Raw genomic sequence first — 11,732 nt, 5'->3', positions numbered from 1 at the left:
CATTTTTTATTATTTTTTAAGATTTTTTTTCATTTATTTATTTGACAGAGATCACAAGTATGCAGAGAGGCAGGCAGAGAGAGGAGGAAGCAGGCTCCTATGCGGGGCTAGATCCCAATCATGACCTGAGCCAAAGGCAGAGGCTTTAACCCACTGAGCCACCCAGGCACCCCTAGACTCCATTATTAAAAAAAAGTTTAAGTCTCCATAAACTAAATTAACAATAAGTGAACTAGAAATAACTCATGAGTTAAAAGCCAAAACCATAAAGAGCTGCTATCAACTAATAAGGAAATCACATACACAACCAAAAATTTTAACGCACAAAACTGTTACACAAATTCTTGGAAAAATAATTACCAATCAACATTTGAAAGAGTGCTCACCCACAGTAGTAATCAGGAAAGTTTAAGGCAGTAAGACCCGACTTTTCACCCATCAGATCTGCAGAAATTTTAAAACCTGACATGCGGTGTTAAAAAGTTTGAGGAAACAGGCACTCTCATACATTGTCACTGGGAATGTAAATTGGTAGTATTTTTGGAGGACCATATAGCAGTACGTATTCAATTTTTTAATGTGCATCCCTCTTCCGATCAGGCCACTTCTAGAAATCCATCCTACAGAAATATTCGAACAGGTGCACAAAGATACAAGCATAAAAAGGCTCCTGAAGTTTTTCTTTTTTCTATTTTTTTTGGGGGGGGGATTAGTGTTTTCTATATGTCAATCAGAAGGAAGATGAGGCTTGATAAAGAACTGATGAACGGCCTTTACAATGAATGAGAAAATCTATACCTACTTGCATGAAAAAAAAAATGCCAACAGAGTGTTCAATGGTAAAAAGTATTGAATGCAAAGATACATACACAGGGAGCCGCATGAAGAGGGGCACGTGCGGCATGGAGAGACTTCCGCTTTGTATCCTAAATCCCAGCGTTGTTTTAGTAAAGAAAAAAAAAAAAGGAGAAAAAGGAACATTTTGGAAACAGACACATCAAAACTGGTGAGTTAACCTTAGGGGAGGAGGGTAGGGTGGGAGTGGAAGACGTTTCTTACTTCCCCACTCTCTGTAAACTGTGAAAAACAAACATGCAAGCAATTTCTGTGAAAATAAAACTTTTAATATAAAAAATATATATAAAAATACTTTTTGAAGAAGGAGTTTACAGTTCTCACAAACAGAGGTTTACAATCTTCGAAGCCACCGTAAGAAATACAACAGGATGCTCTAGGTGTTTCACCTGGTACTTTTCCAGTTCTCCTTCCTTTACGAGGTAATTAGGAATTGCTTCACACGAACTCCTCTCTCCTCTACGGAGTGGAACCTTCCAGACCAAGAGCTCAAAGCACCTTAGCCCGGCAGCCCCGGGGAGAACCCCCAGAGCAGGAGCGCAGGGGTGCGCAACACTCTGCACAACTGTCCGAGCTCCCCGGAGCTCCTCCCGCCCTCCGCGGACCGTCAGCCACTCGCGCGGACGAGCCCTCCACCGCGTAGCGCTCCCGGACCGCAGAAGAGTGTTAGGCGAAGGCGAGGTGGCGAGCCGGAACGGGGCGACCCGCAAAGCCACATGGCTGGCACGCTTACCGCGTAGACGCGTGCCCGGACGCGCCCCGGGAAGGGCACAAAGGCGGGCCGCGCGAACACAAGGTGCAGAGGAAGGGAGGCGTGCGCCCGCCGCCGGGCCCTCACCAGGGCGCGGACAGAGCCGCCGCCCGGCCTCTTCCGCCCCGGAGCCCCCGTCCGCAAGAGCCTTCTAGCCCCGCGCTGGGGCCCGGACGCCTTGACGCACGTCCGCCCCCGAGCGCGCCCTCCATTTTGTCCCCAGTCTCCTTCGGGCGAGCGGGGCGGCGCTATTTTAAAGCCGCTAAGTCATGGAGCGAAAAGGGGAGGTGGCGGGGCGGGCGCGGGACCTTGAAGTGCAAGGGACAGGCGCTCGGGGCTACACAACTGCCGGCGCTGGGGAGCCGCCGGGGTCACCCACGGCTCGGCCTGGGGCCGGAAGGACAAAGGACATGCAGGGGACGCGGGCCGCGAGCGAGCTCAGGGCAACTTCCGGGCCGGTGGGCCAGGGCTGGGGCCGGACTAGGCCGCCGACCCGGCCGCAGGGCCCGCGCACAGGACAAAGCGGCGGCGGCGCGCCCGCTCCCCTCTGCCGCGGCCCCGGCCCGGCCCCGCCCCGCGCGCGCGCCCGGCGTCCAGGCACGCGGCCCGAGCCCGCGGCCGACGGGTAGAAATGGCGGTTGGGGCGGAAGGAGGGGGCTGGGGCGGGAAGCAGCACAGGCTCGAGGTTCCAGGGCGCTGTTCCGCCCCCGCCCCGCCCCGCCGAGGATCCTGGTGCAGGGGTGTTTCACGCGCTGTTCTCCTCTCTCGGCCCCGGCCTCCCGGGCTACGGAGGGCCCGCTAGGGAGAAGCCGTCACCCGTTAGTTTGAACAAAGGACATGGCCGCACAGGCCAGGAGCCTGCCCGGCGCGGCCACTGCAGAGACGCAGAAACGTTCCCTAAAATGGCGGCCGGCGCGCGGGGGCGGGGCTGGCGGGGCTTCCGCTCGCGGCGCGGGCGGGACGGGGCGGGGCCGCAGGCACCCACCCGAGCCATGGCCGCCACATCAGACCCCGGCGAGCCCGCCAAAGGGAAGGTAACGGGGCGGTGGGGCGCGCGGGGCGGTGGGGCGCGCGGGGCGGTGGGGCGCGCGGGGCGCTCGGGCGGGGGGCGGGCTGCAGACCCCGAGCCGGGCCCCGTCCCTGGCTTCTCCTGCGCCGCGGGCTCCAGACAGTTTCCGTCCCCACCCCGGCACGCTTTCGCTCCCTCGCCGGGCCTGGGGGAGGGGGGGGAATGAAGCGCCGGGCGGGAGAGCTGTGCGCTGGAAGGGGCTGGTGCCGGGGGAGCGTGGTTTCCGAGCTCCCGGAGGACAGGCTGATGCGGTGTACTTAACACGGAGGGACCCAGAAGTGCTGTCGAGCAGTGAAAACCTGGGTCAGATCCTGAGCGGGAGGAGCGGATGTCAAGCGGAGGGGTTTCCCTTTCAGTGCGCTGACTTGTAAACCGCACCATTCCACCTCTCTGCGTAAGATCCAGTCGCCACAGCCCGTGGCTCCCGGGATAAAACCCGAGTTCCTTGGCCTGGACCGTAAAGCCTTTGACCAAGCCCTTGTCAGCCTGTGTCCGGCTCGTCTACTTTCCAGAGGCTTTGGAGACGGTGGGCCGCGAAGGGAGGGCGCGTTCTCCGGGGGGGGGGGCGCTCCTGACTCCCCAGCGCAGACTGAAATGGGACTGTTCCACCCCCCCACCCAGCTCCCTGGCGCCTTACTTGGCTGCATCATTCCAGCAAGTCCCCGATTTCTGTCGTCTGCTCCTTGGGCTCCTTAAGGGAACCCAATTTACCACCTCAGTGCTGAACAGATAATAGATGTTCAGAAAATAGGAAAAAAGCCGTTTTCCAGTGGTAAGCTTATAAAGATGTTAACAGTGGATCAGGGATGCACAGGTATTGACTCAAGACCCGCTATGTGCCAGAATGCTCCTAATCTACAATTACAGGATATGCTCTCTCCAGCTTGGAAAATTTTGCTATTTATTCAAAGTTACTGCTTTTCTGGGGACTTCAACATTTAAATTTCGCCAAGATCAAATGGTTAATATGAACAAATACTGGATAATTTCCAGATTCAAAATCAAAACACAGTGTGTCAGTTTTGACGCTATTGGTGTCTTTTGTTCTTCATGCCTCAAATATTACTTGGAATATGCTTAATGTAACCAAGTGTGCCCTTATTTAAAAGTGGTTTATTTCAAGAGGCACCATAACTATATAAACGGGGCTTTTATCCCTCTTGTGTCTGGTTATCGCCTTTGATAGGAGATAACTGCCATCATTTAAGGATCAGAAGTATGGTTTAGCCATTAAAAGTCAAAAAAACGGAAAGTATAATAATAATGACCTAATTGGTTCATCATTAGTAAAACAAAATACTGTGGTTGGTGAAATGGATAGGTACAAGCCCTAAAACTGAAAACTGACCAGATTTGTCTGGTGAGGTTAAAGAAAAAAACAACCAAAGACTTATAAATTGCTCATGAAATACTAGTATCAAAGCTCACTAAGGAGATTATAAAATTTATGTATCATAAGCTAGGACTGAATTAGTAGCCCAGGGTAATGTCAGAGAAGGAAGCCTGCAGTTATCAAACTGACAGAACTAACCCTCAAAAACTCTGCTCCCATTCTTTACTCTCCAGGAAACTTTAAAATACGAAACTTGGTACATGCCTACCAGGAAGGTGCTGTAGGTAAATTTTAAATTTATTAATAAACCCATTGAAAAAAGTGGTTTATGTATCTACTGAGTATTAGGCACTAAACTAGGAGCTAAAGATACAAGCCTTGATTAAAACAGGCAAAATGTTCCTGTGGAACTCACATTCTACTGCAGGAATCAAACAGGAAATCACAATTTCATTTACTGAGCCAACCATGCTGAGATCCTGGAGAAAGGCAACACGTGCTAGGTCTCGTTTGGTCAGAGGAGCACCAGTGCACGAGGACTAGAAGACAAGATAGAGAGGGATAGGAGAAAGGAGGATGGGTGCTAGGTCAAGAAGGGTGGGTGTCAGGTCCGGCAGGGCCTTCCCAGCAGTTGTAAGGCATGGAGGGTTTTCAAAGGACCATGATCCAGCCATCTGAGTGGAATCGAGAGCTTTTAAGATACTGTGAGAGACCATGGTAGTCTGGGAGTAGAGGCAGCAGAGGTGAGAAGTGGTTCAGTTCCAGCTGTATTCGGTTCTGGTATATCCCAGACTTGCTGGAGCACGGAACATGGGTTTGATGGAAGAAATCAAGGATGACTCCTAGGGTTTTGGTATGCAAATTCGGTGAGTAGTGATGCCTGAAAAATAATTCTAATTGGAAATCCTAAGTTCAAGGCGCTTCTTTGACATACAAAAGGTGTCGCTAGACCAATGAATTAGAAGACAAAACACTTGGGAGAGGTTAGATGTGATTTACCAAATTGGCAGGCATCGTCGTGTAAATGGCATGTTAACTGAAAACCTGCATTTCTGAGCGGGCCAGGGCAGCTCTTCAGACTGAGAGGTCGTCAGAGGAGGGAAGAGAAGCCAAACTGCTAGGAATGGCTAGTGAGGTGGAAACCCAGGAAGCCTTGTCCTCTTTGAAGCCAAGTAAAGAAAATGTTTCAAAAACAAATGATTATCTGTGCCATGTGTTGATCTGGACCAAGCTGCTGCGGTGCAGTGGAGGGATAAATGCTCTTTGAAGGGACTTCAACAGAGGTTTCTAACACGTAGGTTAACAAGTTTTGCAGTGAAAGGGAGCAGAGAAATGGGATAGTAGCTTAGGAGGCTTATGGAGGGAAGGAGTGTCAAGAGAGTTGTTTATACTGGAGAGGAAAAATAATGGTGCAGATGAGGACAGGGTGACTAGAAGCAACTTCTGCAGTGGAATCAACTGCAGTTAGGACCAGGTTTAAATAGAAGAGTGGGGCGCCTGGGGGGCTCAGTCGTTAAGCGTCTGCATTCGACTCAGGTCATGATCCCAGGGTCCTGGGATGGAACCCTGCCTCCGGCTCTCTGCTCAGAAGTGTGTCTGCTTATCCCTCCCCCCCACCCCCACTCGCCCTCCATTTCAAGTAAAATCTTTAAAAAAAGAGAGATCCAGTTCACCCTATGCAGCAAGAGGAAGGACTCTGTACACTGATGCAGAGATGTTTGGCAGTAGGAAATGGGCTGGCTCTAATTTAGTATATTTCCTTAAATTATTAAATTGATATTCCAGCTTAGAAATCTTTTAAGCATCTTTTAGTTCCATCAAGGTGAGCTGGAAGATCTGCCTTTCTAAATCTAAGCTTAATAACTTCACGGGATGCCTGGCTGACTCAGTTGGCAGAGGGCTGGACTCTTGATTTTGGGGTCGTGAGTTTGAGCCCCATGCTGGGTGTCGTTTACCGAAAAAAAGAAAAAATTTTAGCCTACGAGTTTAAACTTTCATTAGTTGAAGGCTTAAGTTTGTTAACAGAAGTTAAACCTTAAGACTGCAGACTACGCAGGGAATAAAAATATGAAACACTTGTATACATCATAAATAGAACCACTTAAAAGGGACTTATGGCTTGACCCCTCTATTAATTTGAGACTTCTAGTTCAGTGTACTTTCTAAAAACATTGTATGTGCTTAAGACTGGTTCTTCGTTTTCCTGTATTTGCTTTAAAGTAATCTGTAGTCTAAACTCCCACATTACCAGGAGGCCGAGAATTCTCTACTAGTGAAGAGAAGATTATGCTCTTAAGTCAGCCTGTGTTCCTACCCAGTTTTGATACAAATTGCAGAGAAACGGTTATGTACTTAGTCCTGTCCACCCCCTCCCCCCACAAGACATGTAACCTTTGGAAAACGTCTCCCTGAGCCTTTTTTCATTTGTGACCAAATGGTTAAGTGACAATTAAAGAACAGGTTTTGGAGATCTGGCCACATGAGGTTGAGAACAAGGAATGTAACGGGCCTGGCAGGAGCACCCCCCGCCCCACGCCCCCTCCAAATCAGGGCATTTATCAGACCAGCGCTGGTTGCCCAGCTTCGGCCTTGCAGACGCAACCCCAGTTTTGCTGGGCGCGGGGCTGATCAATGCTGAGAGGGTCTGGCGGCAGCACCCTTGGCCTAGAGCCACGTGTTGGGCTTTAAAAGGTTCCATTTTAAAAAGCAGATGGGTAATTTCTGTTAAGGCATCTTTTTAAATAAGCAGATTTTTTTAAAAAGATGTATTCATTTTAGAGCGCGCACAGGGGGAAGGGGGCAGAGGGAGAATCTCTAGCAGTTGGCCTTGAGCAAAGAGCCAGACGCGGGGCTCCAGCTGGGAACCCTGAGATCATGACCTGAACTCAAAAAGAGACGCTTTTCACATTGTGCCACCCAGACACTGGAATAGGATTATTTTTGAACACCTTTTAAAAGCACTTTAAAGATTTTAAGAGAGCTGGGGGGGGGGGGGGCAAGCAGATTCCACACTGAGCACAGACCGTGATGTGATGCAGGGCTCCATCGCACAACCCTGTGAGGATGACCCAAGCCAGAAAATAGCGAGCCTTAGCCGACTGAGCCACCCAGGCACCCAAAACTATTTTTCTAAGCAGTATCTAAAAGCGGTTTCCTCAATCTGATAGGTTCACAGGGGAGAAAGAAAAAACAAAAATCCTTACGTTTTCCAAACTCAGATCACCGTGGCCCATCCCAGACCGGAGTCAGCATCTGAGGGGGGGCAGGGATAATGAAAACCTCGAGACTGAGAAAGATGCCGTCCTAGCTGACTCGAGCAGCACTCCCAGTATTTGGCAAGCATACTTATACTTTGTGAAGAACTGGGGTTAAGAGCATGTTGTCCAAGTGCCCCACAAATGTTTTGTTTGCAGATTCAGGGGTACCCTGGGGTCACGCTAGGGTTCTGCCATGGAAGGGAAGCCACACAAAACAGTCTGGTGTGGTGTGTGCAGCGGCCTGCCCGATAGTTCTTCTTCTCAGGACCACCCCCCCAACCCCTGTGGTGGAAGGTGGTGGTGGTCTACTAGCTTCTAAGACCTAAAACAGGCACTAATCACCACCTTGGCCCTCTAGGAAAGCAAGCTCCTCTGAAGGTGCGGGCGTTAGCCCTGGCCTGGAATGTGGGGCCCGACTGTCTGCAGAGTAGCTCACGACCCTCCCGCCTGCCAGGACTATATTCCACTTGGCTTTCGAACTTGGTTTTTTTTTGTCCTGAGTTTTTTTTTCCTAAATAAAGCAAAATACCCTAGCAGCAGAATTAAATCCCCCAGCCTCTAAGGTTTACATTGAAGAGCTTTTTACAGTTGAAGCCTGCAACACTGAGCACCTGCTGTGTCCACCAAATGACGTTAAGGCTGTGTGTCAGGGTGGGGTTTGGAGAGGAAGGGACAGAGACAGACAAAAGTTTTTTTAAAAAATGGAATAATCAAGAAAATATGTAGTTTTTGCTTTATTATGAGCCAATCACACTTGGTCTTTTCTGGCAGTGGATTGAGTCAAAGCAGCCAACAGAGAATATACAGTCGAACATCCTTCATAATTCAGCCTGTAACCGACTTGCCTTTTCTGGCTCCTTTCCCTTTACGTTACTTTCTAGGCATCCCCTCACCCTACACAATCCTCCCGTTTTAGCATAAAATCCTGCTTCATACGAAATCAAGTTTTAGGGAAGTCTCATTAAGTCTTCTAAGTCCTTACTAATGGGAATGCCACAATGAAACAAATGTGACTTAAAAAGTGTGTCCTTCCCTCCCAGAGCCCTCAAAATAGAGTACCATTTGACATTCACATTAAAACATGTGAAGGTTAAGCTGGCAGTTATCTTCTTTTTTTAATCAGGAAAATCAAGTCCATAAATCCCATGAAAACTGCGGAGAAACAATGTTAGAATCATTCATTTTAGCACTTGAAGGAATTTATCATGTAGCCCAATGCCTTTCATTACAGAAGGGTGTGCCACGGAGATTAAAAAAATACATGTAGCCTACAGGTGATCCAGTTAGTGGCCGAGCCAAAACCCAACTGTGGATTTCCAGCTTTTCCTATCACACCTACCGTCCCCTAACTGTAGTTGCCATGTCTACCAACAAAGACTCAAATACAGTCAAGTGCGGTTTCTTACCACAGTTAAGGAAACAAGAGGAGAGCTACTGCACACACATTTTTAATACCAATAAAATGTGAAGTTCTTGAATTTAAAACTTTACTAACTTTACTATTATCAGCAAACCTGGTTAGAATATTCCTACTTATCCCATTTTGTGTCCCCCAAACTGGAAGAACTGTGGTGCTCCTTCCAGGGATGGCCAGATTCCCAGATCGTTTCATGGATGTTTAAAGACCTCATAAAATAGCATATGCTGTTACCCCCAGACCAGTCAATTAGTAAATTTTGTAATATTAACACCAAATTTAATTGGTTTAGGTTTACGCTGCCCTGCTGTTATGGGGTTTTCTGGTCAGATTCTCAAGGTTTCCCACTTAAAATTCAGATTGTAGGCCAAAAGCCTGATGACCAATGATGGTAAACCAAGATTCATGGTTATCACCTAGCACATACTCTGATCTTTGCCAAACCAGTGAAATATTTACTTGTTCAATCCAGGTTCTCTTCTGTTTTATCCTAGCCCTTTAAGCTCCTAGGAATTTTAGATGTTGAGAACATTCCCTGTGCTCGGGACTCGGTATTGTATGGTTCATTAGGATCTGTTGTGGCTGGCCTTGGACATTTTTTATTAACTAGTGAGTATCTTTTTCTTAATGTATGATGAACATTTTCTAAATGGACTAATGTCAAATTTAATTATGGTGGTTATGGTTTTTGACAGGTAGGATTAGAAGATCATGTGATGTTGGAGTAGGAGGATTTATCTTGGTGACTTTAGGATGCTGGTATGTGTACCAAGTAATTCAAGAAGATCCAGGATCATGATTGATCTATTTCAAGCACATGCTCTTTCCAAGCAATCTGTCACTGGAAGACTCCCACCCCCTCAGCGAGGAATGTTTTTTTTTTTTTTAATTTAATGGAAACTTGCCTTACAAAATGGTACTGCTGGGATGCCTCTTTTAAGTATGTATATGCAGACACATTGTACATACCATTTGTCAAATGAGCAGATGAATGCGTGACATTCCACCAATACCAAGTTACAATTTCTAATCTGGGAAGGCCTCAACCTTTCAGGTCACCCCGATGCTCTCATTTCCTGCTCATGACATTACATCTGTAAAGCCTCCTTTAAGAATGTGCTCACAACTGATGAACACGTGCATGAATTTCCTGTGTTCTGAGCAAAAAAAGCCAGAGCCAAGAGTACGTAGTACATATATGGTTCCAACTGGAGGAGATTCTACCAGAAAAACTAAGCTGGATGGGGTCAGAAGCCTCGCTTTAGGTAAAACTTATCTTAATGATTTGTTAATGACAGTGAACCACTCCAGAACAGCCCTCCAAATTAGAACGACTGTATTAATACAGTCTTGGGGTAACCATCTGTAATCTTAGATTTTGTTACTACAAATCTCAAAATGGTTTCTAGAGTAACTTTTCTGTTAAAAATGACTCAGTTGTGTTTTCTTGTAAGGTTCCATTGTAGGTATAATTACGCAAAGCTAAGAATCCAGGAAAGAATTGCCAGAGATGGAATTAAAAATCAGATTCTCTACGAAAGTACCCACCTTGATCCTCAAAGAAAACAAAGCAAGAGCGGCAGCTGAGCAGGGTCTCAAGCATTGAAAACCCAACGGTGGCTGCAGGGGTCGGTGCAAATCACATGGAGGGCAGCCAATCACCCTCTTGTGTGCGTGTCCCACCAGACTTTCAGTCACATAAAATAAAAGATGTGTGTGTTGTAGTTTTCTTTTTTTTTTTTTTTTTTTTTTAAAAAAAACGCTTGTAGGAAGGCCCACACACTTGCTCTGGCCCTCGCTCTACTGCCAGGAAAGCATCTTTTGGACTTGCTGAACTTGGTGCAGAGACCAGAGTATAAACAAGACTCTCCTGCTGGATTTCCAAACTCCTCTTAGAAACAAATCACTGTACTACTGCACCTTGTTAAAAATGAGGCAGTACTTCCCGGTTTCTAAAGTCAATACCTCTGTAAGAACACTTCTGGGTTTTTTTTGACTTTGCAAATTGCTATTTTTAAAAATGAACACTCACTGCTTGACCCTATTCTTCCATTTCTTAGAACAGGTAGGTCATCTCCCCAAAAGTAAAGATAAAGGTAGTTTTTAAACGCTCTAAATGTTTCTGGATGTATGCAGTGTTTTGGAATTTAAATAGACACATGGCACGCACAGTATTTTCAGAACTAGTCTGATGCAAAACCACCACAGGATCACACACACATCATTACACTAATAGGTCATTTAGAATTCAATCCGCTATTAAAAAAGGGCAAAAAACAAGGCACCCAACCAGGTCCACAGCATTTATTCATTCAGGAAAAAAACTCCCTCTCCAAAGCAATGCAATTTGTTTTAATGTCAACGTTACTTTAAGAGAATCTTTTAAATAGAACACAAAACACAAGCTAGAGGTGTTCCTGGTTAAGAAATGATAATGAAAAAGACCAGCAGACAAGGACTCTGGCATCATTAATGATCCTATTACTTGGTTATCCCAGTAAGCCAGAGAAGGTGAAGCTATCCTGAGATTTTACCTTGTTCTCTCACCGCTTTTCAAGGGGGAAGTGGGGAGTGCGTGCTCGGTCCGGGTCACAGGAAGGGGCATCGTCCCTCCTGCGCCCACTTTTCCTGGGGTCCTTCCGAGGGGCAGCGCACGCAGGCTATGCGGTTTACCAAATGCCACTGTCAAGCACAAGCCCGCAGATACTTGTACTGATCCTAATCCTCTAGCAGCCACCAAAGGTAGGACTTGGACACTAATTAGGGAAGGCTGTTGTTAGAAAGGAAAAGGCAGTTTCCAAGATCGTACCACCTGTCCACTCTACGGGCACAAGTCAGAGTTGAATCCAATCTGCGTTACTCCAACTGACCAGTCACTCCCATTTTAGGAGGCAGCGCCGCCGTATGGGAGTACAGGGACCCCTGACAAGTACTCCTCAGCCCCGATCTTTAACGTTTGTGCAGGACACTTACAATCTCCACTTCCGCTTACAAACGCATGCAGAGTATAGAACTGGGCGACCAGATGGATTCTTAACTAAATCCCCACC

At 47.3% G+C, this 11,732-nt stretch overlaps 1 protein-coding gene across 2 annotated transcripts; it reads left to right on the top strand.

Annotated features, from left to right (window-relative positions):
* The first annotated feature begins 2,598 nt into the window (after positions 1 to 2,598).
* LOC116870779 (cytochrome c oxidase assembly protein COX20, mitochondrial) lies at positions 2,599 to 10,329 on the top strand. 2 transcript variants are annotated; one of them, XM_032862882.1, is made up of 4 exons: positions 2,599 to 2,640; positions 9,177 to 9,291; positions 9,378 to 9,441; positions 10,137 to 10,329. In XM_032862882.1, exons 1-4 carry the CDS (start codon positions 2,599 to 2,601, stop codon positions 10,267 to 10,269), a joined length of 354 nt encoding a protein of 117 aa, XP_032718773.1. In that variant the 3' UTR covers positions 10,270 to 10,329. The 2 variants fall into 2 exon arrangements, with proteins under 2 accessions (XP_032718773.1, XP_032718772.1); XM_032862881.1 differs by lacking the exon at positions 2,599 to 2,640 and adding an exon at positions 8,616 to 8,676.
* Positions 10,330 to 11,732: the final 1,403 nt, after the last annotated feature.

The sequence above is a fragment of the Lontra canadensis genome, unplaced genomic scaffold, assembly GCF_010015895.1.
Source record: "Lontra canadensis isolate GAN:19392208 unplaced genomic scaffold, GSC_riverotter_1.0 scaffold24, whole genome shotgun sequence".
Taxonomy (NCBI): Eukaryota; Metazoa; Chordata; class Mammalia; order Carnivora; family Mustelidae; genus Lontra; species Lontra canadensis.
The sequence above is the reverse complement of the archived record's forward strand: the minus strand, read 5'-3'. Positions and strand labels throughout refer to the sequence as shown.